The following is a 21,056-nucleotide window of genomic DNA, read 5'->3' as shown; positions in this document are numbered from 1 at the left end:
CTACCTAACCTACACTAGCCCAATAACTTCCAAATGCCTATCCAATGCCTGCTTAAATGACCATAAAGAGGGAGAGTTCACCACTGCTACTGGCAGGGCATTCCATGAACTCTCAACCCGCTGTGTAAAGAATCTACCCCTAACATCTGTCCTAATACCTTCCACCCCTTAATTTAAAGCTGTGTCCCCTTGTAACAGCTGACTCCATTAGCGGTAAAAGGTTCTCAGTGTCTACCCTATCTAAACCCCTAATCATCTTGTACACCTCTATCAAATCTCCCCTAAACCTTCTTTTCTCCAATGAGAACAGCCCCAAGTGCCTCAGCCTTTCCTCATACAATCTTCCTACCATACCAGGCAACATCCTGGTAAACCACCTCTGCACTCGTTCCAATGCCTCCACATCCTTCCTATAGTATGGCGACCAAAACTGCACACACCACTCCAGATGAGGCCGCACCAGAGTCTTATACAACTGCAACATGACCTCAGGACTCCGGAACTCAATTCCTCTGCCAATAAAGCCCAGTACACCATATGCCTTCCTCACAGCACTATTTACCTGGGTGGCAACTTTCAGAGATCTGTGTACATGGACACCAAGATCCCTCTGCTCATCCACACTACCAAGTAGCCTACCATTAGCCCAGTAATCCATCTTCTTGTTACTCCTACCAAAGTGAATGACTTCACACTTAGCTACATTGAATTCCATTTGCCACCTTTCTGCCCAGCTTTGCAACTTGTCTATATCCCGCTGTAACTTGCCACATCCTTCCTCACTATCCACAACTCCACCGACTTTTGTGTCATCCGCAAACTTACTCACCCAGCTTTCAAGCCCCTCCTCTAGATCATTTATAAAGATAACAAAAAGCAATGGTCCCAAAACAGATCCTTGAGGTACACCGCTAGTAACTGCACTCCAAGAGGAACCTATACCATCAACTACTACCCTCTGTCTCCTTCCAGCCAGCCAATTTCTAACCCAAACCTCTAATGCACCCTCAATGCCATACCTCCGTAGTTTTTGCATTAGCCTACCATGGGGTACCTTATCGAACGCCTTACTAAAATCCATATACACAACATCTACTGCTTTACCCTCGTCCACCTCCTTAGTCACCTGCTCAAAGAACTCAATAAGGTTTGTGAGGCACGATCTGCCCTTCACAAAACCATGCTGACTATCCAAATTCACGTTATTCCTATCCAGATGTTCATAAATCTTATCCCTTACAATTCTCTCTAAGACTTTGCCCACCACAGAAGTCAGACTCACTGGCCTATAGTTACTCGGGCTATCCCTACTTCCCTTCTTGAACAAGGGGACCACATTCGCCATCCTCCAGTCTTCTGGTACTATTCCCGTTGACAATGACAACATAAAAATCCAGGCCAATGGCTCTGCTATCTCCTCCCTAGCTTCCCAGAGGATCCTAGGATAAATGCCATCAGGCCCAGGAGACTTATCTATTTTCATCCTTTCCAGTATTCCCAAAACCTCTTCCCTACATACTTCAATGCCATCCATTCTAATCACTTGTGACTCAATATTCACACCAGCAACAATGTCCTGTTCCTGAGTGAATACTGACGAAAAGTATTGATTTAGTGTCTCTCCAATCTCCTCCGCCTCCACACACAACTTCCCACTACTTTCCTTGACTGGACCGATACCTACCCTAGTCATCCTTTTATTCCTGACATACCTATAGAAAGCCTTTGGATTTTCCCTAATCCTACCAGCTAAGGACTTTTCATGTCCCCTTCTCGCTGCTCTTAGCTCTCTCTTTAGATCCTTCCTGGCTACCTTATAACACTCAATCGCCCCAACTGAATCTTCACGCCTCATCTTTACATATGCCGCCTTCTTCCCCTTCACAAGGGATTCCAATTCCTTATTAAACCACGGCTCCCTCACAAGACCCTTAACTCCATGCCTGACTGGTACATACTTATCAAGGACACTCAGTAGCTGTTCCTTGAACAATCTCCACATATCGTTAGTATTCTTCTCTTGAAGCCTGATTTTCCAATCCACACATCCTAAGTCATGCCTCACCGCATCATAATTTCCCTGCCCCCAGCTATAACTCTTGCCCTGCAGTGCACACTTATCCCTCTCCATCACTAAAGTAAAAGTCACCAAGCTGTGGTCACTGTCCCCGAAGTGCTCACCTACCTCCAAGTCTAACACCTGGCCTGGTTCATTACCTAGAACCAAATCCAGTATAGCCTCACCTCTTGTTGGCCTGTCTACATATTGTGTCAGGAAACCCTCCTGCACACATTGGACAAACACCAACCCATCTAACGACCTCGAGCTATAGCTTTCCCAGTCAATATCTGGAAAGTTAAAGTCCCCCATAACAACCACCCTGCTACTTTCACTTTTCTCCTGAATCATCCTCGCAATACTATCCTCTACTTCTCTCGGACTATTAGGGGGCCTGTAGAAAACACCTAACAGGGTGACCTCACCTTTCCTATTTCTAACCTCAGCCCAAACTACCTCAGATGGCAAGTCTTCCTCCATCGTCCTTTCCACCGCTGTAATACTATCCTTGACAAGTAATGCCACACCTCCCCCTCTTTTACCCCCATGTCTGACCCTACTAAAACATTTAAACCCTGGAACCTGCAACAGCCATTCTTGTCCCTGTTCTACCCATGTCTCTGTAATGGCCACAACATCGAAGTCCCAGGTACCAACCCACGCTGCAAGTTCACCTACCTTATTTCTTACATGTTAATAGAAAACAGGAATCGTCAGCAGTGATGTCATTTCCTGTGGTGATTTGGAGGCTCACTGAAGATGTTACCTAGTATGGTGACAAAACGTCTGAAAATGAACCTTCCAGCTCAGTGAGCAAACCTACGTCCAGAACCTCAACCTGAGCTACAAATCTTCTCAAAACTCGCTTCAACTCCTATCTCTAGTCTGAGAAGTGCTACTTTCTGTTTCTTGTCTTTTAGCCAACTTCTAATCCAAGCTACCACGGACCCATTAGATCCAAATGTTTCTAATTTGCTAATTATCCTGCCATGTGATACCATATCAATGCTTTCTAAAGGTCCAAATATGCAACATCCACAGCACTGTCTGTCGCCTCATCAAAACTAAATTTGCCAAACGCAACTTGCCTTTAACAAAGCCATGTTGACTATTAACTTATTTTTCTGTTTATATTAATCTAATCCCTTCTTATGGCCTCCATCAGTTTTCACACTATCAATGTCAAGCTGATTGTTCTGTAGTTTCCTAGGTTATCCTTTGTTTCTTCCTTAAACGTTTGTGATCTTCCAATTCTTCTTTTAGAGAAACCTGGAAACCTTCTGTTAACAGCTGTGTAATTTATGCCCTTACTTCTCAGCAATCTAGAACGTGTCCCATTATGGCCTGGTGGCTTCTTTACCTGGGTTCTGCAGCCTTTCTAGCAACTTGTCTTTATCACTTTACTGCTCAGTTGCTCGACACCTGTGTTTTCAACTGGTTGACTAACCCTTTAATAATTTGTAGATGCACGCATGAAGAATGGTTGTTAATGGAAAGGTACTGTGTAGGTTATTTAGGCTAGGGGAGGGGAAAGTGTGAACTTACACACCAGGATCATTTGGGAGGGGCACGAACTAATTCCTCCCATTACTCTGCATTGGAGTTCTCTAACCTTTTTGAGGGGAGGATTTGTATTTGTTTTTTTTCTATCTCTGGGAAGGTGATTCATTTTCAGGTAATGAGGCAATGATGGTGATTATTGCTGATGTGATGGTGTATTGACAGGCCCAAATTTGAGTGAGTGAGGGAGCAAGTTAGTGAAACTGATTCGCTCCCCTCTTTCTCTTCCCTGATTCGGGCAATGGCATCACATTCTTCATGGTGACCGACACTTTCTGAACTGTTCCAGCCTTGTTCACGGTCCCTGTCTTGTCACTAACTTGGTTCCAGCAGCACAGATCTGACTTCCTTGCTCGCTGTCCACATTTAAGTATCTGTTATTGGAAACAGGTGATGAAGAATACTTGGAAATTGATGCTTGATGTTGGAACATTGGTTTGAACTATTACAGCCACATCCTGCTGGTGATAACAAAATAGGGACTGAACTTTGCAATATCCCATCAGTGTTTCAATGTACTACTTTAATCAGGCTATGGTGAATGAAAGTGTCATGTTAAGTTTCTATTAACGGAAGAACTTTCACTATGGAGTTGTTTGTTGCAAAAGATAACGCAGAAAACTTGCTGATCATTTATAAGTTGATTTGAACTTGTTCTCTATTCTTATCCAACTTGCTTTGATTTGATTTGCAGAGGAAATGGGAATCTTTGAATTACTGGATCCAGATGATGATCTCATAATTAACTTGCCAGCATCTCCATCCACATCCCCGGTACATTCACCAGGGTCCCATTATCCACACGGTGGTGACACGGGCAAGGTGAGGACATTGTTTTATCACATCTGTATCTCCTTTATAAAATTGTTATTTAATATTTCTGTAAATCATGGTACAGAGGAGAAGACTATTTGGTACATTGTAGTTCATTTATGAAAACTCTTTTCTGTCTTTCTCTTTACCTCTTCCAGGCCAATAATGTCAATCATTCCTTAAATATTTCCATGGTTTTACTGTATTGGTATTCTGCCGGGATGAGGTTTTTTCATAGCCTTTGAGAAAAAAATTGCATCTTGGTGTCAGTCTTAAATTTGTGTGTCAGTCTGACTCTTTCCCTTTGTCATACTGTCATGATATTAATAATATGAACTGTTTTCATGCACAGTGTATTTGGCCCACCTTTCAATTGCTTCCCATTTCTATACTCTTCCCTTTCGGGTTCCATAATGTGTTCTGACATTTAGCAAGTGGTAACGAGTGCTATCAGGACACGGCAACAGCTGCCAAACTCCAGTGTGATTAAATTGCCTCGGGCAAAGTTTCTGCTAACTAGAAACCTGTAGGCTCGGAAATGTTAACTAGGAGGTGGTGGACATCTGCCAGGAATTGAACACACTCTCTTGCAAAATAACACAGGCCTCTTACTGGAAAGTTCATAGACTGATCCTCGAGAAAATTGATTTTTATGCGTTTAAGTTAATACTCTTGCTATTTTCTGTATCGTTTTTCATGAAAATGTTTTGAAATTCTTAACTTATTTCTCCAGTGCTTTTAACTACTTGTGCAGTTTCATACCGTGGGATTTTTGTTTCTTTCAAAAAACCTTGTGTGGAGAACGATGTTGTGACAGGTGCAAAAATATTACAGTTACCAGTCAGCTATCATTTTGATTCCATTCTCCATCATTACATCACGATCCATAATGTTTTTAGGTGTGATGCATGAAATGACTAGGAGAGAGAGGTTGAGTGAAGTAACCTCTGCAGAAAAAAATAGCTAGTGCATAGCCTAACTGTAAAATTCAAAGTTTGTATTAGTAATGCTCATTTTTCTGGTAACATCTTTGACATCCATTTGCTGCACTGCTTGCTTGCAGTGTGTGATGTTTTTAATTCAATCAGCGGGTGTTGATTTTGCTGGCTGGGCCTTTGAGAAGGTGGTGGCAAGTCATCTTCTTTGAACTGCTGCAGTTCATTTGATGTTGATGGGCTCACATTGCTATTGGAGAAGGAGTTCTAGCAAACTGTTACCACCAATAACCTGCTGCAATCTGTTAGTTGTCAGAACTAATTTGTTGCTTTGCTTTTCCAGGGTCAGTGCACAGACCGACAGGAATCTCATGATGAAGTCACCATTTTACAGCAGCCCCTGGCACTGGGATACTTTGTCTCGACAGCTAAGGCTGGGCCACTTCCTGATTGGTTTTGGTCAGCCTGCCCTCAAGCACAGAACCAATGTCCGCTTTTTCTCAAGGTAAGCCAAGCTACTTTTTGAATCTGTTTTTCCGTGATCTTAGTGAGTTTGAAAGACAGTCTGGATTTTGGCGTAAATTCTCATTAAACCTTAGTTAAACCTAGTTGATGAATACATAATAAATGGTAGGACCCTATGTAGTGCAGAGGATCAGAGGAACTTTGATGTACATGGATCTTTTGAAGGTAACAGGATAGGTGGATGGGGCAATTAAGAAGGCATATGTGATTCTTACCTTTGAGTCAATTGCAAAGTCTGGGAGGTTATGATGGAGCTATAACATGTTGGTTATGTCACAGTTGTGTAGTATGTGCAGTTCTGGTCACAGCTTTGTAGAAACGACATGATTGCATTGGAGAGGGTGCAGAGGAGCTTCATAGATGGTGCCTTGGGTTAGAGTGTCTCAGCTCTGAAGAGACATTAGACTAGAGATGTTTTCCGTGGCGTAGAGAAGGGTGGGGGTGGGGGGGGGATGTGTTGAAAGTGTATAAAGTTATGAACGACTTAGGATTGGTAGAAATAAATTTTTCCCCTTCAGTTGAGACTTCAAAGTCCGGGGGTATAAGTTTAAGGTAAGGGGCAGGAAGTTTTGGCGGGTTTGTAAAGAGATTTTGTTTTCATCTAGAGAGTAATGTATTTCTGGAAATCCCAGCCTGAAAGAGGCACAAGCCTTTGGAACATTTAAAAGTATTTGTGTGCATGTTTGAAATGCCCTAGCATAAAAGGTTATGGGCGATGCTGGGAAATGGGATTGGATAAATGTAGATAGGTGTTTGATGACTAGCGTGCATGGAATGAGCTGAAGGCCTCTTTCTGTGTAGTAATAATGTGACTGTAGTTGCTGCTTGGTGTGAAGCAGCAGATTGTTCTCAAACCTTGACCGACGCCCCTGGTTAATAAAATATGTTTTTCAGTTCTTGCTACTGGATTACCAGAGGCATGTTTGTCTTAGAGTAATGCTTCCGCTGTTAAGCAAATAGTGTTCCTCCCAACTGTAATTATGTCTCTTCCACCCCCCCACCCATCTTACATTTTGTGTTTATTATTCAAAACTTTGTTGCAAACTTCAAGTTCAATGGAGTGAAGCATAGGTGAGTGAGCAGCATAAATTATGTTAAAGTCCTCCCAAATGAAAGGACTACGCAGGTGGTCGCCTATTTTCGAATGATAAGATTTTACCCACTGCTTCTGTGCTGTCTTTTGACGTTTCTTAAGGAGTGAATATTATGAAAATTGAACACACTTGTTTTGCGTTAAGGGATTTCAGCAAAGGAGAAACAAAAAGGGGCTCTTGTGGTGCAGTGGTAGTGATTCTACCCCTGGACCGGGAGACTGAAATCACAAGCTTTTGGAGCATTGCTCTTTCATCAGGTAGAGTGAAAAAAAAAGCAGATAGGCACAGAATTTAGAGGCAGGGAGATCAAAAGATTGTATGGAAGGTGTGGGTGGAGTGTTGACCGGCTACATAACAGTCTCTGCAGGTGATTAAAAGTGTCAGAGAGTGTTCGTAAAATGCCAACACATGAATAACAAGGGATGATCTGTAATCTGATAGAGGCAGAGAGCTAATTCCAAAAAAATTAAAAATAAGGTGGTGCTGAAAACAAACCGAATGGATGGAAGAACATGATAGGTCTAAGAGTCGCATACAGAGGGTCTAACTGAAGAACCCTACCATACTGTTCTGTATCTGTAAAATCTTCCTTACTGTCCTGTTTTGATGCTATCAGCTTGATAACATATGATCTCCCTCAGTAAATTAGTTTGTATAGTTTTGGATTACTTTTTACTTTGGTCAAAACACTTCGAAAGTTTGTGATTTCAGATAAGCTTGTTGGACTAACTTGGTGACCTCGTCCACCCCAGTTCAACACCCGCCCTTCCACATCAGGTTGACTAGAAAAAATAGGTTTTTTCTTAAAATAAAAATCCTGACTAATATATTCTTACGGTAAAGGTTGACGGTGAGGTATTAATCTCAAGTTGAATTCTGTGTAAATTCACAAAATATTCTGATTTTAAATTTCAATAAAGTAACTGAAGGACAAATGTTGAAACCTCAAAAGATTTTGTTGCATTTACTACTGTGGTGATTTCAGAAATCGTGGGCTGTAATTTTGTGTGCATTGTGGTTATGCTGACAATGATTGCTACCATCTAGTGGCAAGTGTGGGTGTAACATACTGAACTGGACCATATATAATTTACTTGTTTTTATTTCTTCTTGGTTTCTAGGCCTCGTTGCACCTCCACGTGCCTTCAGTGCATTCGGATGAGTTGCTTCATAGTAAGCACTCCCACCCACTTGATTCAAACCAAACCTCTGATGTGCTCAGGTATAGGATGCTGCATAATTCTGCAATTATATTCAAAGTAAATTTGGAAGACTAGTGTGCACTTTGGTATTTCTTACTCTGTAGACTAGTTGAGCAGTTTCATCACTAGAATTCTCCCTGCCCCAGTTTTTTACAGTTTAAAGATTTTATCCTTTCTGTGAAGATAAAATAACTGGACTGTACAATTGGAGATAACCCATTCTCACATGTTTGTGTATGAAGGGAAGCACTTGGGAATCTCAAAAATACTGGTTGAAAGTCAATGTTATGCAGTGAGTGGTGCTGATCGAACATTAAATCAAAAACCCCATGTATATTTATACATAGCACCTTTTGAAGACAAGCTGTAATTTTTCAATAGCCTTTTGACCAATGTTATACCTCCATTCAGCATCCAACAGCATTTGGCCAACCATTTATGTTGTCGTAATTCAATAGAATGTTTGTGCAGAATAGCTGGCACACATCACTGCATTCTACTGATGTGCTTCAATTGTATGCTCAGAAAATGTTTTAGAGGTAGCTTTGTGGAGAACTTCTGTTTGAATTTGTTACTTCACACTTCAGATTAATAGGAATGCTAATTTGTTATTATTTTGTGAAGTTTGGTGAAACACAGATAAAGTTTTATAATTCCTAGTAGAGGCAATCACCTTTTTAAAAATTTTCAACTTCTAATTAATGGCTGAACGATGATACAGCAAGATCTAATGTTCTAAGATGCAAAGAAAGTGCAACATAGTATTTAGTTAATGTAGACAACTTAAACTATTGACTGAAATTTTCCTATTTGCCAACCCAATCTAAAATTCGCACTTTGTAATTTGTGTGAACAATGTCCCTAGGTTAGACATTCAGTTCCCCAGGGACCAATACACATTGATATTTAGCACATAATGGTTTGTATGTCTTTTTCTTGCATAGTCTGGTAATAGTCCCTTCATTCATGGTGAGAAATTTTCCTGGAGATTCTTCCTCTGTTTCAAATGAGGTGAATCTTCCAGACTTGTTTCCAATCCTTATGTATTTGAGTGGGACCTTTTGACCCACATTCCTGTGTGATGAGCTAAGAAGGTTTTGACTTCCAACTGCTCTCTTTCTCTCCTGGATCTTGATGGACTACCTTTGCCTAAGAGAATTCAGGGGTCTCTTAGAAACATTTATCCTTCAAAACAGATTTCCAACAGTACAAGTCAAAAGGACTTTTTATTCAGGCCAAAATGCTTAGTTATTCTTGAGACCTGAGCTCTCTTTTATCTTTGAAGTTAATGGACAATTTAAAGCATAACTGTTTATAACCTGACATTTTCAACGCCATCCTGGATCTTTGGGGATTAGCAGTGTGAGTGCAGTTAAGATAGATCTTTGTTATTGTTTTCAAGTGCCACCTCCAAATGGACCCCACCACCAGGGGTTTATTTCTCTCTCCGCAAAGACTGTTCCCTCCTGGTGACTACCTGGTCAGGTCCATGCCCCCCAACCCACCCTCCTCCAGGCACCTTCCCCTGCCACCACAGGAATTGCAAAACCTGCGCCCACGCCTTCCCCCCCCTCACCTCCATCCAAAGTCCCAAAGGAGCCTTCCACATCCATCAAAGTTCCACCTGCACATCCACCAATGTCATTTATTGTATTCATTGCTCCCGATGCAGTCTCCTTTACATTGGGGAGACTGGACGCCTTCTCGCAGAGCGCTTTAGGGAACACTTCTGGGGCACCCGCACCTATCAACCACACTGCCCTGTGGCCCAACATTTCAACTCCCCCTCCCACTCTGCCGAGGACATGCGGGTCCTGGGCCTCCTCCACTGTCACTCCCTCACCACCCGACGCCTGAAGGAAGAACGCCTCATTTTCTGCCTCAGAATTCTTCAACCCCAGGGCATCAATGTGGACTTCAGCAGTTTCCCCATTCTGCGCCCCCCCCACACCCACCTTACCCCAGTTCTAACCTTCCAGCTCAGCACCATCCTCATGACCTGTCCTACCTAGCAATTTTTCTTCCCACCTGTCTGCTCCAACACCCCCCCCGACCTATCACCTTCATCCCCACCTGCATCTACCTATTGTAGTCTTTGCTACCTTTTCTCCAGCTCCACCCCCTCCCCTCCCATTTACCTCACCACCCCAGAGGCTCACTGCCTCTATTTCTGATGAAGGGCTTTTGCCTGAAACGTCTATTTTCCTGCTCCTGAAATGCTGCCTGACCTGCTGTGCTTTTCCAGCACCACATAATCTATACTTTGCATCTTGCCAGTGAACAGCTCAAGTCTCCCTTTAATCTTTAACAGCCATACCTTCCAGACCTATTTTTAGACAGATGTACAATAAGTCACATGACCCACTTCATTTTAGCAAAAGTTAACAGACCTAAAACGCACCAAGTTTTGCTTTTGTAATAATATAAGGAGCTTGTACATGCTTATATTTCAATTTTACACTTTTTGTAAGTGTTTGTTTAAAATTGTAAAATTCCTTTGAACTCTAGGTTTGTTCTAGAACAATACAATGCTCTTTCTTGGCTGACCTGTGACCCTGCCACCCAGGACCGCCGCTCCTGCCTCCCTGTTCATTTTGTGGTGCTGACGCAACTGTACAACTTCATCACAAGCATGTTGTAAACCTAGCAAAAGAGCTGCGAGGATTTCAGGAATTACTCTTCGAAAAGGGATATCGTTTGAGAGGGTCATCAAGAGCAGGAGTTGGTAGGAAGGGAAGCATACATTACTCATGGAGAACTTGGAGGGATTCTTGGAATTGGGTCTGAATGACCCCAGGATGCCCCCCCCCCCCCCATTAATTGCCTGGTGGGTTTTAAAGCCACAGGCAGTTATCCAAAAATGCCTGCATCTTAATTTATTGTAAGTTTTTAAATGTTGTATAAATTGTCTTATATTTTGTATTTTTTTTAATTTTTCAAGAAGGTCTATACTGCCTTCAGGCTTTAAAGCATTTGTTGTACTAAAATATCTATAATCGTCTTAAAAGTTTGCTGTAGGTTGCTATAAAGTCAGGGGAGGGAGAGCAGCAAATATCTATTGGTTTAGTGTACATTTTAGTAGGGGTGGGTTTAGTATTAACCATACCTTGTGTGTGGTAAAAACGCAGCGAAGCTGTGGATGCAGAGTACTTGTACAGTAAATATGTTCACTGTGTTTATATAACTGAAAAATACATCTTATGGCATTTCTTATCATGCATTGTGAAGCCAGCGCTAAACGGGAGGGGTTGGGGAAGGGTGGGGGTTGGGGGGTTGGAAATGGGACTGAGGAGGAGGGTTGCTCTGGTCGAGCTCAGTCCCAGTGACCTGCCTATTTGTACATAAAGAAGTCAGTAACTTTAATTTGTTACTACTGTGTAAAAAAGAAAAATTGTGCAGAATGGTAACTAAATTTTGTAGCAACAGAATTTTTTCCAAAATTGAATCAATGCAATGCAGGTGTGTTGGTCTGTTGTAGTGTTAAGGTTTCTAGGCCCCAGACTCTTATCATTGTCCGAACTTAATGATGGCTTCAGTGAATGGACCGCTTTGCAGATCCAGGTACCACAATCCCGAGAAAGTCACAGTAGTGTTCCTTCTCAGTTTTGTTTTCTTCTGTGAGCATTTTATGTTGTAATTTAATAATTACCAGACTTAATGTTTCTTGCTATCAAACTCCATAGCTGTCTGACTTATATTTTTTTCACTGTTCATTCATCTCTCTGTACAATTATAAACCTGTTAATATTTGGGTAACTTGTTTTTAAATATGCTTCAGCACTCAATTGTGGGTAACTTGTATTAAGATACAGGTCTTTGAGGAAGACTATCTTTTTGAGAAAGGCGAAACCTGTAGATTTGCTTATGGGAATCTGTCCTTACACCATTTCATTTTCCCCCCACTCATGTCATGTTCCACTCCGGCTTTACAATGCAGTGCCTTCCCTCTTAATAGCCTAAAATGTTTAGGCATTGCCTTGAAGTATATTGTGTGTTTTGATAAAACAATTCTAAGGTTCTAACTAATGGCATAGTTTGAAGCTAAAGAAAAAAATGCATTATTTTAAGAAGTGAAATTACAGCTATCATTTAAGAAACATAGTCATTTGCAATAGGATTTGGAATGAGTATCAATAGAGTTGATTCACGACATATTATTAGTTAATCTCCTCCTATGGTGTTTCAGAATTTGCAATCAACCCAGTTCAGAGATGGTATTACACACCTCTGGAGTAGGTGGGACTGGAATCCAGGCCTTTTGGCTCAGTAAGAACACTCAGTGTGGTACAAGAGCCCTCCCCATGGTGGTGTACATCAAGACCAATTGTAGGCTTCAGCTGAGGGATAGCAAAGGCTAATTGGACATGGTCATGCAAATTAAATTCATTCCTGAATTGAAGTCTCATGCTTTGTTCTTTTAGAATATTCCTATTATGTATTCCTCTATCCACATGAAACTGCCTGTTAAAACATGCTGGACTTTAGTTATACTATTTTGCCTGTGATGCTATACTACTACTTTTGAGAGAGAGCTATAATTGTAGTCTGACAAATTTGCATAGATAATTCCCATATAAATATGAATGTGAGATCAGTGTTCCCAAGACAGATGGATTTCTAGTATTTTTCCATGTATGTGTGTATAACATGAGAATTACTATGCAGTTACCGTAACTAAAGTATTATAACTGTTAATGGTATTTAAGCCTTGACAAAAATGACACCAGACAAATTTCAAATTGAAGAAGTCTTAAATTCTAAGATCTCTTAAATTTAGAAATTTCTAGCATCCATGCATTTCTGTATTAGATTATCTATTAAATGTGCTGCAAAAATATGCATTTGAGTTTCATCTAAAAAAAATCCTAATCAAATTTTCTAATAAAATAATAATTTTATAATTACAATTACAAAAAAGTGAAATTTGCTGCAAGTGTTGGGTGTCTCCGATCACTCACTTGTCTGAGTTGTTTTCAATTTGTTAATTTCAAGAAGTTTCATCAAATTTCACTGAAACCTGTTTACGTTTGTTTACTTGCATTTTGTTTTGAAGACTGGCTTGATAAGAGAACCTTTCTAATATCTGAAAATATTTTATTACAGCAGTAACTCCTTAAAACCCCTGATCAGCACTACTCCATAATGTTCATTCCGTTGAAAAGATAAATTGTGCAAGAACACTAGAACAAGATCCTACACTTTTTTAAAGCCATATGTGTCCTAATGTAAAAGCTTTAATACATATGCTAAATTTATAAGCGCCTTAGTTGTTTAACTATATATGTAACTGCTATTACCTTGCTGAAGATACTTTTGTAGGGAGGTGGTTGAAAGCTGTTTTTAAATAAAAAAAAATGTTGCACTGAACCTTTAAATACTATGAAAACAATTCAAAATGGTTAATACTGTCATGAAAACATTTGGACTGTTTCTTGAACTGAAGGCACTTTTGTTAAAACTGTTGAACACCTGGCTCCCAGCCTTGAACAGAGCCTTGAGCCAATGACTTCTTGAAATCCATTACCTTTTGTCTAACTTATGAATTTTCTTCTCACTGGATGAGGCCTCTTGCAGGATCAGATTTATTCACTTTTAAGTGCAAAGTCAGATGAAGGCATGATCGAACCAGCTTGGCTCATTTTTATAAAGTGTTTGACCTATGTTGAGGTGTGATCTGCTGGAAACTGAGAACATATGGGTATTTTGTTTTGTTACAAGAAGGTAGATAAGGATGTCAGGGATATTAAATCTATAATTGAATGTATTATATTTTTGCTCCCATTGAAGTCCCAGCCCAGCTTTATTCTTGATACATTAAATTGAAAACTTAGCATATTTTAAGGTCATTTGAATCATGCAGCATAGTGGTTAGCACTACTGCCCCGCACAGGGACCAAAATCAGTTCAGCCTTAAGTGACTGTCTGTCTGGTTTGCATGTTCTCATCACGGTCTATATGGGTTTTCTGGTTTCCTCCCACAGTCCAAAAATGTGCAGGTTAGGTGGATTAGCCATGTTAAGTTGCCTGTAGTGACCGGGGATGTGCAGGCTGGGTGGACTAGCAATGGTAAATGTGGGGTAAAAGAGGATAGAGGGTGTAGGTCCAGATGGGATGCTTTTTGGAGGGTCAGTACAGAATCAATGGGGCAATGGCCTCTATCTGCACCGCAGGGATTCTATGCCTCATGCTGTTGTGGAATAGCATTCTTTGGCTGGGGTGTGGCTATGTTGTATAAAACAATCAGAACAATTTCAAGTTGAAAGAACATTGCTTTGGCAAAGTGTTTATTTCTAAGTTTATTTACTCATGGAATGTAGGTGTCACTGGCTGGACCAGCATGTGTTGCCCATCCTTGAGAGGGTAAGCTGCCTTTTTGAACCACTGCAGTCCATTTCATGTAAATAGATCCACAATGCCGTTAGGGTGGGAGTTCCAGGTTTGTGGCTTACCGACACTGGTGGCATATTTTCAAGACAGGACAGTGAGTAGCTTAGAAGTCATCTTGCAGATGGTGGTGTGCCCATGTATCTGGTGCCCTTGGACTTCTGGATAGCAGTGGTTGTGGTTTGAAAGGTGCTGTCTTGGGAGCTTTGGTGAATTTTTGCAGTGTATCTTGTAGATGGTACACACAACTGCTACTGAACATCTGTAGTGGAAGAAGTGAATGTTTGCGGAAATATTTCTTTAGCTGCTATCCTGATATTGGAGCTATCAGTACTAATCTCGTTTCCTAATTTCCCTGTATATTTCTTTTGTGCTTTATCTAAATCCTTTGTGGCTGCAGGGTCATTGTCTTTTATATTGCTGAAATGTATATCAAAGTATATATACACCAGTATGATAAATGTATTTGTAAATGATAGCATTTAGCTTTTTGTAAAAGGTATACTATGATTACCTAGTTAATTTAAACAGGATTTTTAAGCACAAAACTCCACAACATTTGAAAAGCTATAGTAGCAACACACTTTATTTCTAAACATAATGTCAGAGAACTATTAGGTTAAATAATTTTTTTTTGTCTGTCTTCCCCATTGTCTATCTGCCAACATATTTACTTTCAAGTTTTAAATCCCCAGTCTGTTAATGGGTGGTGGGGGGGGGGGGGGGGAGAAGAGGGGGAGAGAGAGAGGAAATGCACAATTATTCAGGAGCAGCTATTAAGAAGTGAGCTCTGTGTCCTTCCACTTGTCATGGGTTTCTACACCTCATAAATATTATTGGGAACCAAGTATTTCTATTTTACGTGCATGAAGATGACTTGGATATCTATCATACAAACCTTCAGATGCTCTGTTTCTACTTCTCATTTAATGTTAACCACAGGATATCAGTAATCAAGACATATTTCCATTTAAACTATTAATTTTTTTTGCCTTTTTAGTCTCTCATGACATTGGGTAAGTTTTACAATAAAAATAATTTTCAAATTTAAATTGTGCAACAAAAAATTGGATTCTTTTACTGTCAAATTGCATTTTCCATAACTTTTGGAGATCAGTGCTAGCAGCTGAATAGTATGACATTTATTTACATTAATATTTAAAGTAATTGCGATCACTGCTTTAATTATGGTTGATTTTTTTTCTGTACATTGCCACCTAAATAATCATATAGCTTTATTCATTCTGGACACTTAACCACCTACGCATGGCCTTGTAATTAATAGTTTTAAATAACTAGGTGACTATATAAAGAGAACTCTTATTCATTCATGGGATGTGGGTGTTGCATACTAGTCGCGTTTATTGTTCATCTCTAATTGCAGGTGCTCTTGAGTGCCCACTTTGAATTTTTGCAATACTTGATATTTAGACATACCCACAGTTAGAGTTTCCAAATTTTTAACTGAGATAGAATGGCAATTAATATCAAAGATAAGATGGTGTTGGAGGCAAACTTGCAACTGTTGTTGCTCCAGTAGTTCTGTCGCCATGGTCTAGGTGGTAGAGGTAACCGGTTTTGAAGGTGTTGTTAAGCTAGCCTTTGTGAGCTCTGTCAAAGTGTAGGTGTTACCCACAATTTATTGCTAAGATTGTTTTTAAATATCGGGAAAAGTAGTCATTTAACTGGACTGTCTTTTAATACAAATGTTAGTAGAAAATACCTGAAAACTGATGTTTTTCTGGCGTTTCACAGTATATGGTCTCCATAGATATCTGTACCATTTTAAATTTTTTTTGACTTCCTGGTCATGTTGAAACCAGGATCTGAAAGTGGTCCATTTCATGTGCAAACACTAGCAATCCCAGTACTTTATTAATGCATTGCTTAAACGTTTGTCTTATTTAAATTTCATAATTTAATCTTTTTGTCAAAATATTTATAGATTGAGCTGAAATTGCAGTAGATTTAAAAAACTCAGATTTTATTAATTGTTGAATTTTACAGAGTTGATGCCTTGCTTATTTTTTAAAAAAAAATGAAAAAAAAATTGGGAGAACATGCCATGTTTTGCTGAATAGTTGGTTGTCTGTAACAACTGGGCGAGCAGAGATGAGACCCCAGCTGTGGTGAGGACCGGTCCACTTTTTCCCCCTTTTTGCGTGTCCTACTTTGGTATAAAACATTCTGCTTGTGAAGCTGCAGTTGTGGTTCAAGAGTCTTTCAACAAATTATGAACAAATTTTAGTCTGGAGATCGTGGCAAACACTAAAAGCTACATACAGTCCAAAAAAAAAAACAAATTATGGTTGAATTGTTCAAAAGGTTTATACTTTTTAAACATTTCCAAATAAATAATTTATTCATAATATTGGTGTGACCCTGTTTTTGCATTCATTTCTTTGTTGCTGACTGTCTCTCACTGTATTACATCTGTTATTTGAAGTTGCAGAGGAAATGTTACTGTGACTATTACCTGACTGGAAATATACAGAATTAGTCAGCTGAAATGAGAAGGACTAGTTCATATTATAAAAAAAACAAGCAAATTTTTAATCTATGGCAGTCACAGATCATTCAAAGATGTTAAATATTTTAAGTTTTGAAAGTACTTGTACAGTTTCTCAGGTTTTTGAGGTACACAACACTATTGTCCTTATTTGGTAAATGTTGTATCACAGGTCTTCATAGAGACCATAATGGGGATGCTTCCTGTGGACTTTGTTTGAGGTGCCACATTTCAAATAATGTCTGTTTTTAATGCATGATTTAGACACTTTAAATATCAATAATACAAATTTAAAGATTTAATTCCTGCCTTACAAATCCCAACTCTTTCTTCTATCCTAAAACTGGTTGGGGTAGCCTGTGTGCAATGTGAGAATCTCCACTTAGAATAATAGAATTGGCCATAGTTAATTGGCAAGATTGAAGCTTTATTAGACATTTTCTTACAAATTTTACTTTACAACTGTTGCTTGAAGCAGATGTCAAGTTGGCCTAGTTAAGTCTATCTAAAAATACTATGCACTGCTTTACCATCACCACCACACACTTCTATTCACTCTGTATTTTCTCTTTGACTGCTATTGATCTGAAGCACAATCAACTGTTCTCCTTAGGAATAATCAGAAGCTCTGGCTTGAACAAAGGATTAAGAACCACCAATAAAATCTGTGATGGTGTCAATTTATCCTATACAAGAACAATCAAATAAGTGATCACAAAAGATGCACATGGCAGTGATCTACAGTCAAGCTACAGAAGATCAGAAATTGAAAACAGAGGGATAAGGTATCTAAAGATCAAAAATAGCAGAAAACAGAAGGGAAAAGGGAGGAATTTGTATTAGGAACAGCATTTTTGGAGGTGGAGGTTTGTAGCGGAGACCACATGCTACCCTTGGTTTTGCTACTATGGCTTTGCTACAAGGACTTTTCTTGAAAGGAGTGGCACTTGAGGTCCATGAATTCAGCCCAGAGAATTTGTAACAACTTCAGGAGTTAAGTGAAAAGGTAAAGAAGAGAAGATGCAGAAAAGCAACTGAAATTCTGTAAGAGTGATGTGGGTGTCCTTGCACACGAATCTCAAAAGGTAGTACACAGTTACAGGGGAAAAGGAACAATAGAGAGCAAGACCACAGTCACATCAGCCATGATCTTATTGAGTAGCAGAGTCATCTGTTGCTCGTATTTCTTCAATATATAAATTACAGTGCTACCAAAATAACACAAACCCCTGAGCTTCATTCTGGTATGAAACAAATGCATATTTTTGTTAAAAATTTAAAAAACCATGTGGCAGGAAAATGATTACTTCTGTGTCCTTTGATAAAGGTTAGGTTGAGGCACAGGAAAGACTAAGTTGTCATTTCATTTTCAGTTCAACTTTATTGTCATTGTATACACAAATTCTTTAAGAGCAGGAATAATCAGTTTGGCCAGAAAATTAGTCCACTTTCAAAAAATATTTTTAATAGTTTTTTTTCACCCACAGACGTATCCATCCAAATTTAAAGTTATTCACGTTTCAATGTTACTACAATCCATTTCAGTCAGCACGTCGTACACAGAGCATACCTGAATACATCTGATTTTGATCCAAAGTTGTAGTTTCAACTGCCTCAAAAAGCAACCTGTTACCACATGCTGGTAGTACCATGCACAAGGCGGTACAATGGCTTTTACATTTGACATAACTTTCTCAATTCTGTTACTAAACTCCAACAACTGCTGTGTTTATTATCTCCAGAAATGTTGCTTCAACACGCTGGCACAAAAGCACATCAGGATCCAAACATTCTGGTGCAGGTGTCTCGCTATGTTTTGTCCTGTCCAGACCTGCAGTGCAGTAGAAGGCAGGAGTTACTTCAGTCTTCTCCTTTAGATATTTGAGACCTGTGTAAAGCATGTCAGAGTTTCCATAAAGTAAACAGTAAAAGGAATTAATTCAAATACAATACTCAAATGTATTGGTTTTGGAATGGTACCATACGACCAAGAAGTAGGCCACTCAGCCTGTCATTCAGTAAGATCATGGTTAACTCCTGCCTATGCCAATAACCTTTCATCGTCCATATAATCGAATCTACCTACTTAGTTGCACAGAAACAGACCCTTCAGTCCAACCAGTCCATGCCAAACATAATCCCAAACTAAACTAGTCCCACTTACCTGCTCAGTGTCCATAATAATCATCTAAACCTTTCCTATGTATTTTAAAATGTCAAAATTGTACCCACATCAAACACTTCCTCAGGAAGTTCATTCCATACACTAATCACCCTGTGTAAAATTACTGGTACTTGACTTTTTTAAAATCTCTCTCCTCTCACCTTTAAAAATGCCACCTTGAAATCCCCTGTCCCAAGGAAAAGACTACTAACATTATCTATACCTCCTTATTTTATAAACCTCTCTTCTGTGTGTGGTTTTGGCTGGAGCAGAGTAAGACACTCCAGCTGGAGCTCGCCAGCTCCTTTTCCTTTCCCCCCCCTTTACTGCAATTTCTCTTCCAAATCCTCTTCTCTTTCCCCTCTCCCCCCCTCACCAAAAAAAAACTTTTTGAACTTCTTAAAAAGTACCTACCTAGAGGGAATGAAGAATGGAGTCAGAGACCAGCCCAACACAGGAGATGAATCGCGGTGGGATTAGAGCAAGCATGGGGCAAGTTGTGGCCAGAGTGGGAAACAGAATTAGCACAGTCAGAGACCTGGAAATGAGTTGCAGCTGCAGCAGCAGAGAGACTACAGGCCAAATCCTGGAAGCAAGTCGCGGCTGGAGCGGCAGCAGAACGAGTTTAAGTTAAACCCTAGCTGGATAACAGCAGCAGAGTCTCGGCCTGACCTGGGAGGTAAATCCTGGACAGAGGTCAGCATGTGGAGGCAGCATAGCTTCATGTACTTAAGTCCAGAAACACTGACTTAATGAAAATGAGTACTTCAAAAGATACTTTTTAACTTCTGTATTCCCATGCTCGTCTAAAAAAAACTGCAGCTGATTCTGGTTCTGTTGCTATGCAATCCCGTATTTATAAGAAAATCACAGCACCATTTAAACCGATGGGACTGGAATCACATGACAGGCAAGGAAAGTTTATGTTCTACAAATAATAATACTCTAGATTCTTCAGCTAATTTGCGTTGAAGACAGGAGTATTCTTAGCAGAACCGACTGTACTTCAACAACACTTAAGTACCTGTACCTAGCTTTGCGCCAAAGTGACATTACACACTTCAGTTCAGTGCACATGGCAATAAAGGCTGTTGTACTCTATACTCTGAGGTTGCCTCTCAAACTCCTATGATCTCGTGAAAACAGTCCCAGCCTATCCAGCCTCTTTATAACTCAAACTTTCCATACCCAACAACATCCTGGTAAACCCCTTCTGAACACACTCCATCCTTCCTATACCTGGGTGAACAGAACCAGCAGAGGTGACACCAATGTGGTCACCTCATCGGGACTTCCCAAGTCTGAGCAATTAAGGCAAGTGCACTAAACATCTTTTTAACCACCTTATCTATATGTGATCCAAACTTCAAAGACTACACACTTGAAATCCTAGGTCCTTATGTTCTAGAACACTACCCAAGGTCCTATCATTAATTGTATAAGCCTGGTTTGTTGAACCCAAATGCCATTCACCCAAACTGAACTGAAAAATGGTAGATGGAGTTCAATGACCATTTGATCAAGATCACTTTGTAATCTTAGAGATCGTCTTCACGGTCTACTATGCCACCAATTTTAGTGTTGGCCACAAACTTACTCACCATCTGAATCACATATGTAAAAGACAAACCAAAGAGGACCCAGAATCATTGGTGACAGGTCTCCAGTCTGAGAAGCAACCCTCCAGTACCACACTACTACCATTAAGCAATTGTGTATCCTGTTGGCAAGCTCACACTGAAAACCATGTAACCTAACTTTACTAATTAGGTTACCAGCAGAATTTTGTCAAAAGCTTTACTAAAGTCCAA

General features: G+C 39.9%; 2 protein-coding genes across 4 annotated transcripts in view; one reads left to right on the top strand and one right to left on the bottom strand.

The window, feature by feature from the left end:
• Positions 1-11,427, top strand: part of med13a (mediator complex subunit 13a) — a 232,041-nt gene extending 220,614 nt beyond the window's left edge. For both annotated transcript variants that reach the window (XM_060847924.1, XM_060847923.1), the window contains exons 28-31: positions 4,314-4,441; positions 5,711-5,872; positions 8,108-8,208; positions 10,697-11,427. In XM_060847924.1, coding sequence (XP_060703907.1) covers positions 4,314-4,441; positions 5,711-5,872; positions 8,108-8,208; positions 10,697-10,829 — 524 coding nt within the window. In that variant the 3' untranslated portion in view covers positions 10,830-11,427. The remainder of the gene's footprint in view (positions 1-4,313; positions 4,442-5,710; positions 5,873-8,107; positions 8,209-10,696) is intronic.
• A 6,040-nt stretch (positions 11,428-17,467) lies between these two features.
• The window catches only part of ints2 (integrator complex subunit 2), a 67,913-nt gene continuing 64,324 nt past the window's right edge, over positions 17,468-21,056 (bottom strand). The window contains exon 25 of one of the 2 annotated variants that reach the window (XM_060848008.1): positions 17,468-18,912. In XM_060848008.1, coding sequence (XP_060703991.1) covers positions 18,788-18,912 — 125 coding nt within the window. In that variant the 3' untranslated portion in view covers positions 17,468-18,787. Of the gene's footprint in view, positions 18,970-21,056 lie in introns of both variants that reach the window. The other variant, XM_060848007.1, reaches the window with a different exon arrangement.

Source organism: Hemiscyllium ocellatum, chromosome 31, assembly GCF_020745735.1.
Source record: "Hemiscyllium ocellatum isolate sHemOce1 chromosome 31, sHemOce1.pat.X.cur, whole genome shotgun sequence".
Lineage (NCBI taxonomy): Eukaryota > Metazoa > Chordata > Chondrichthyes > Orectolobiformes > Hemiscylliidae > Hemiscyllium > Hemiscyllium ocellatum.
Note: the sequence above shows the minus strand (reverse complement) of the source record. Positions and strands in the feature narration are given on the sequence as shown.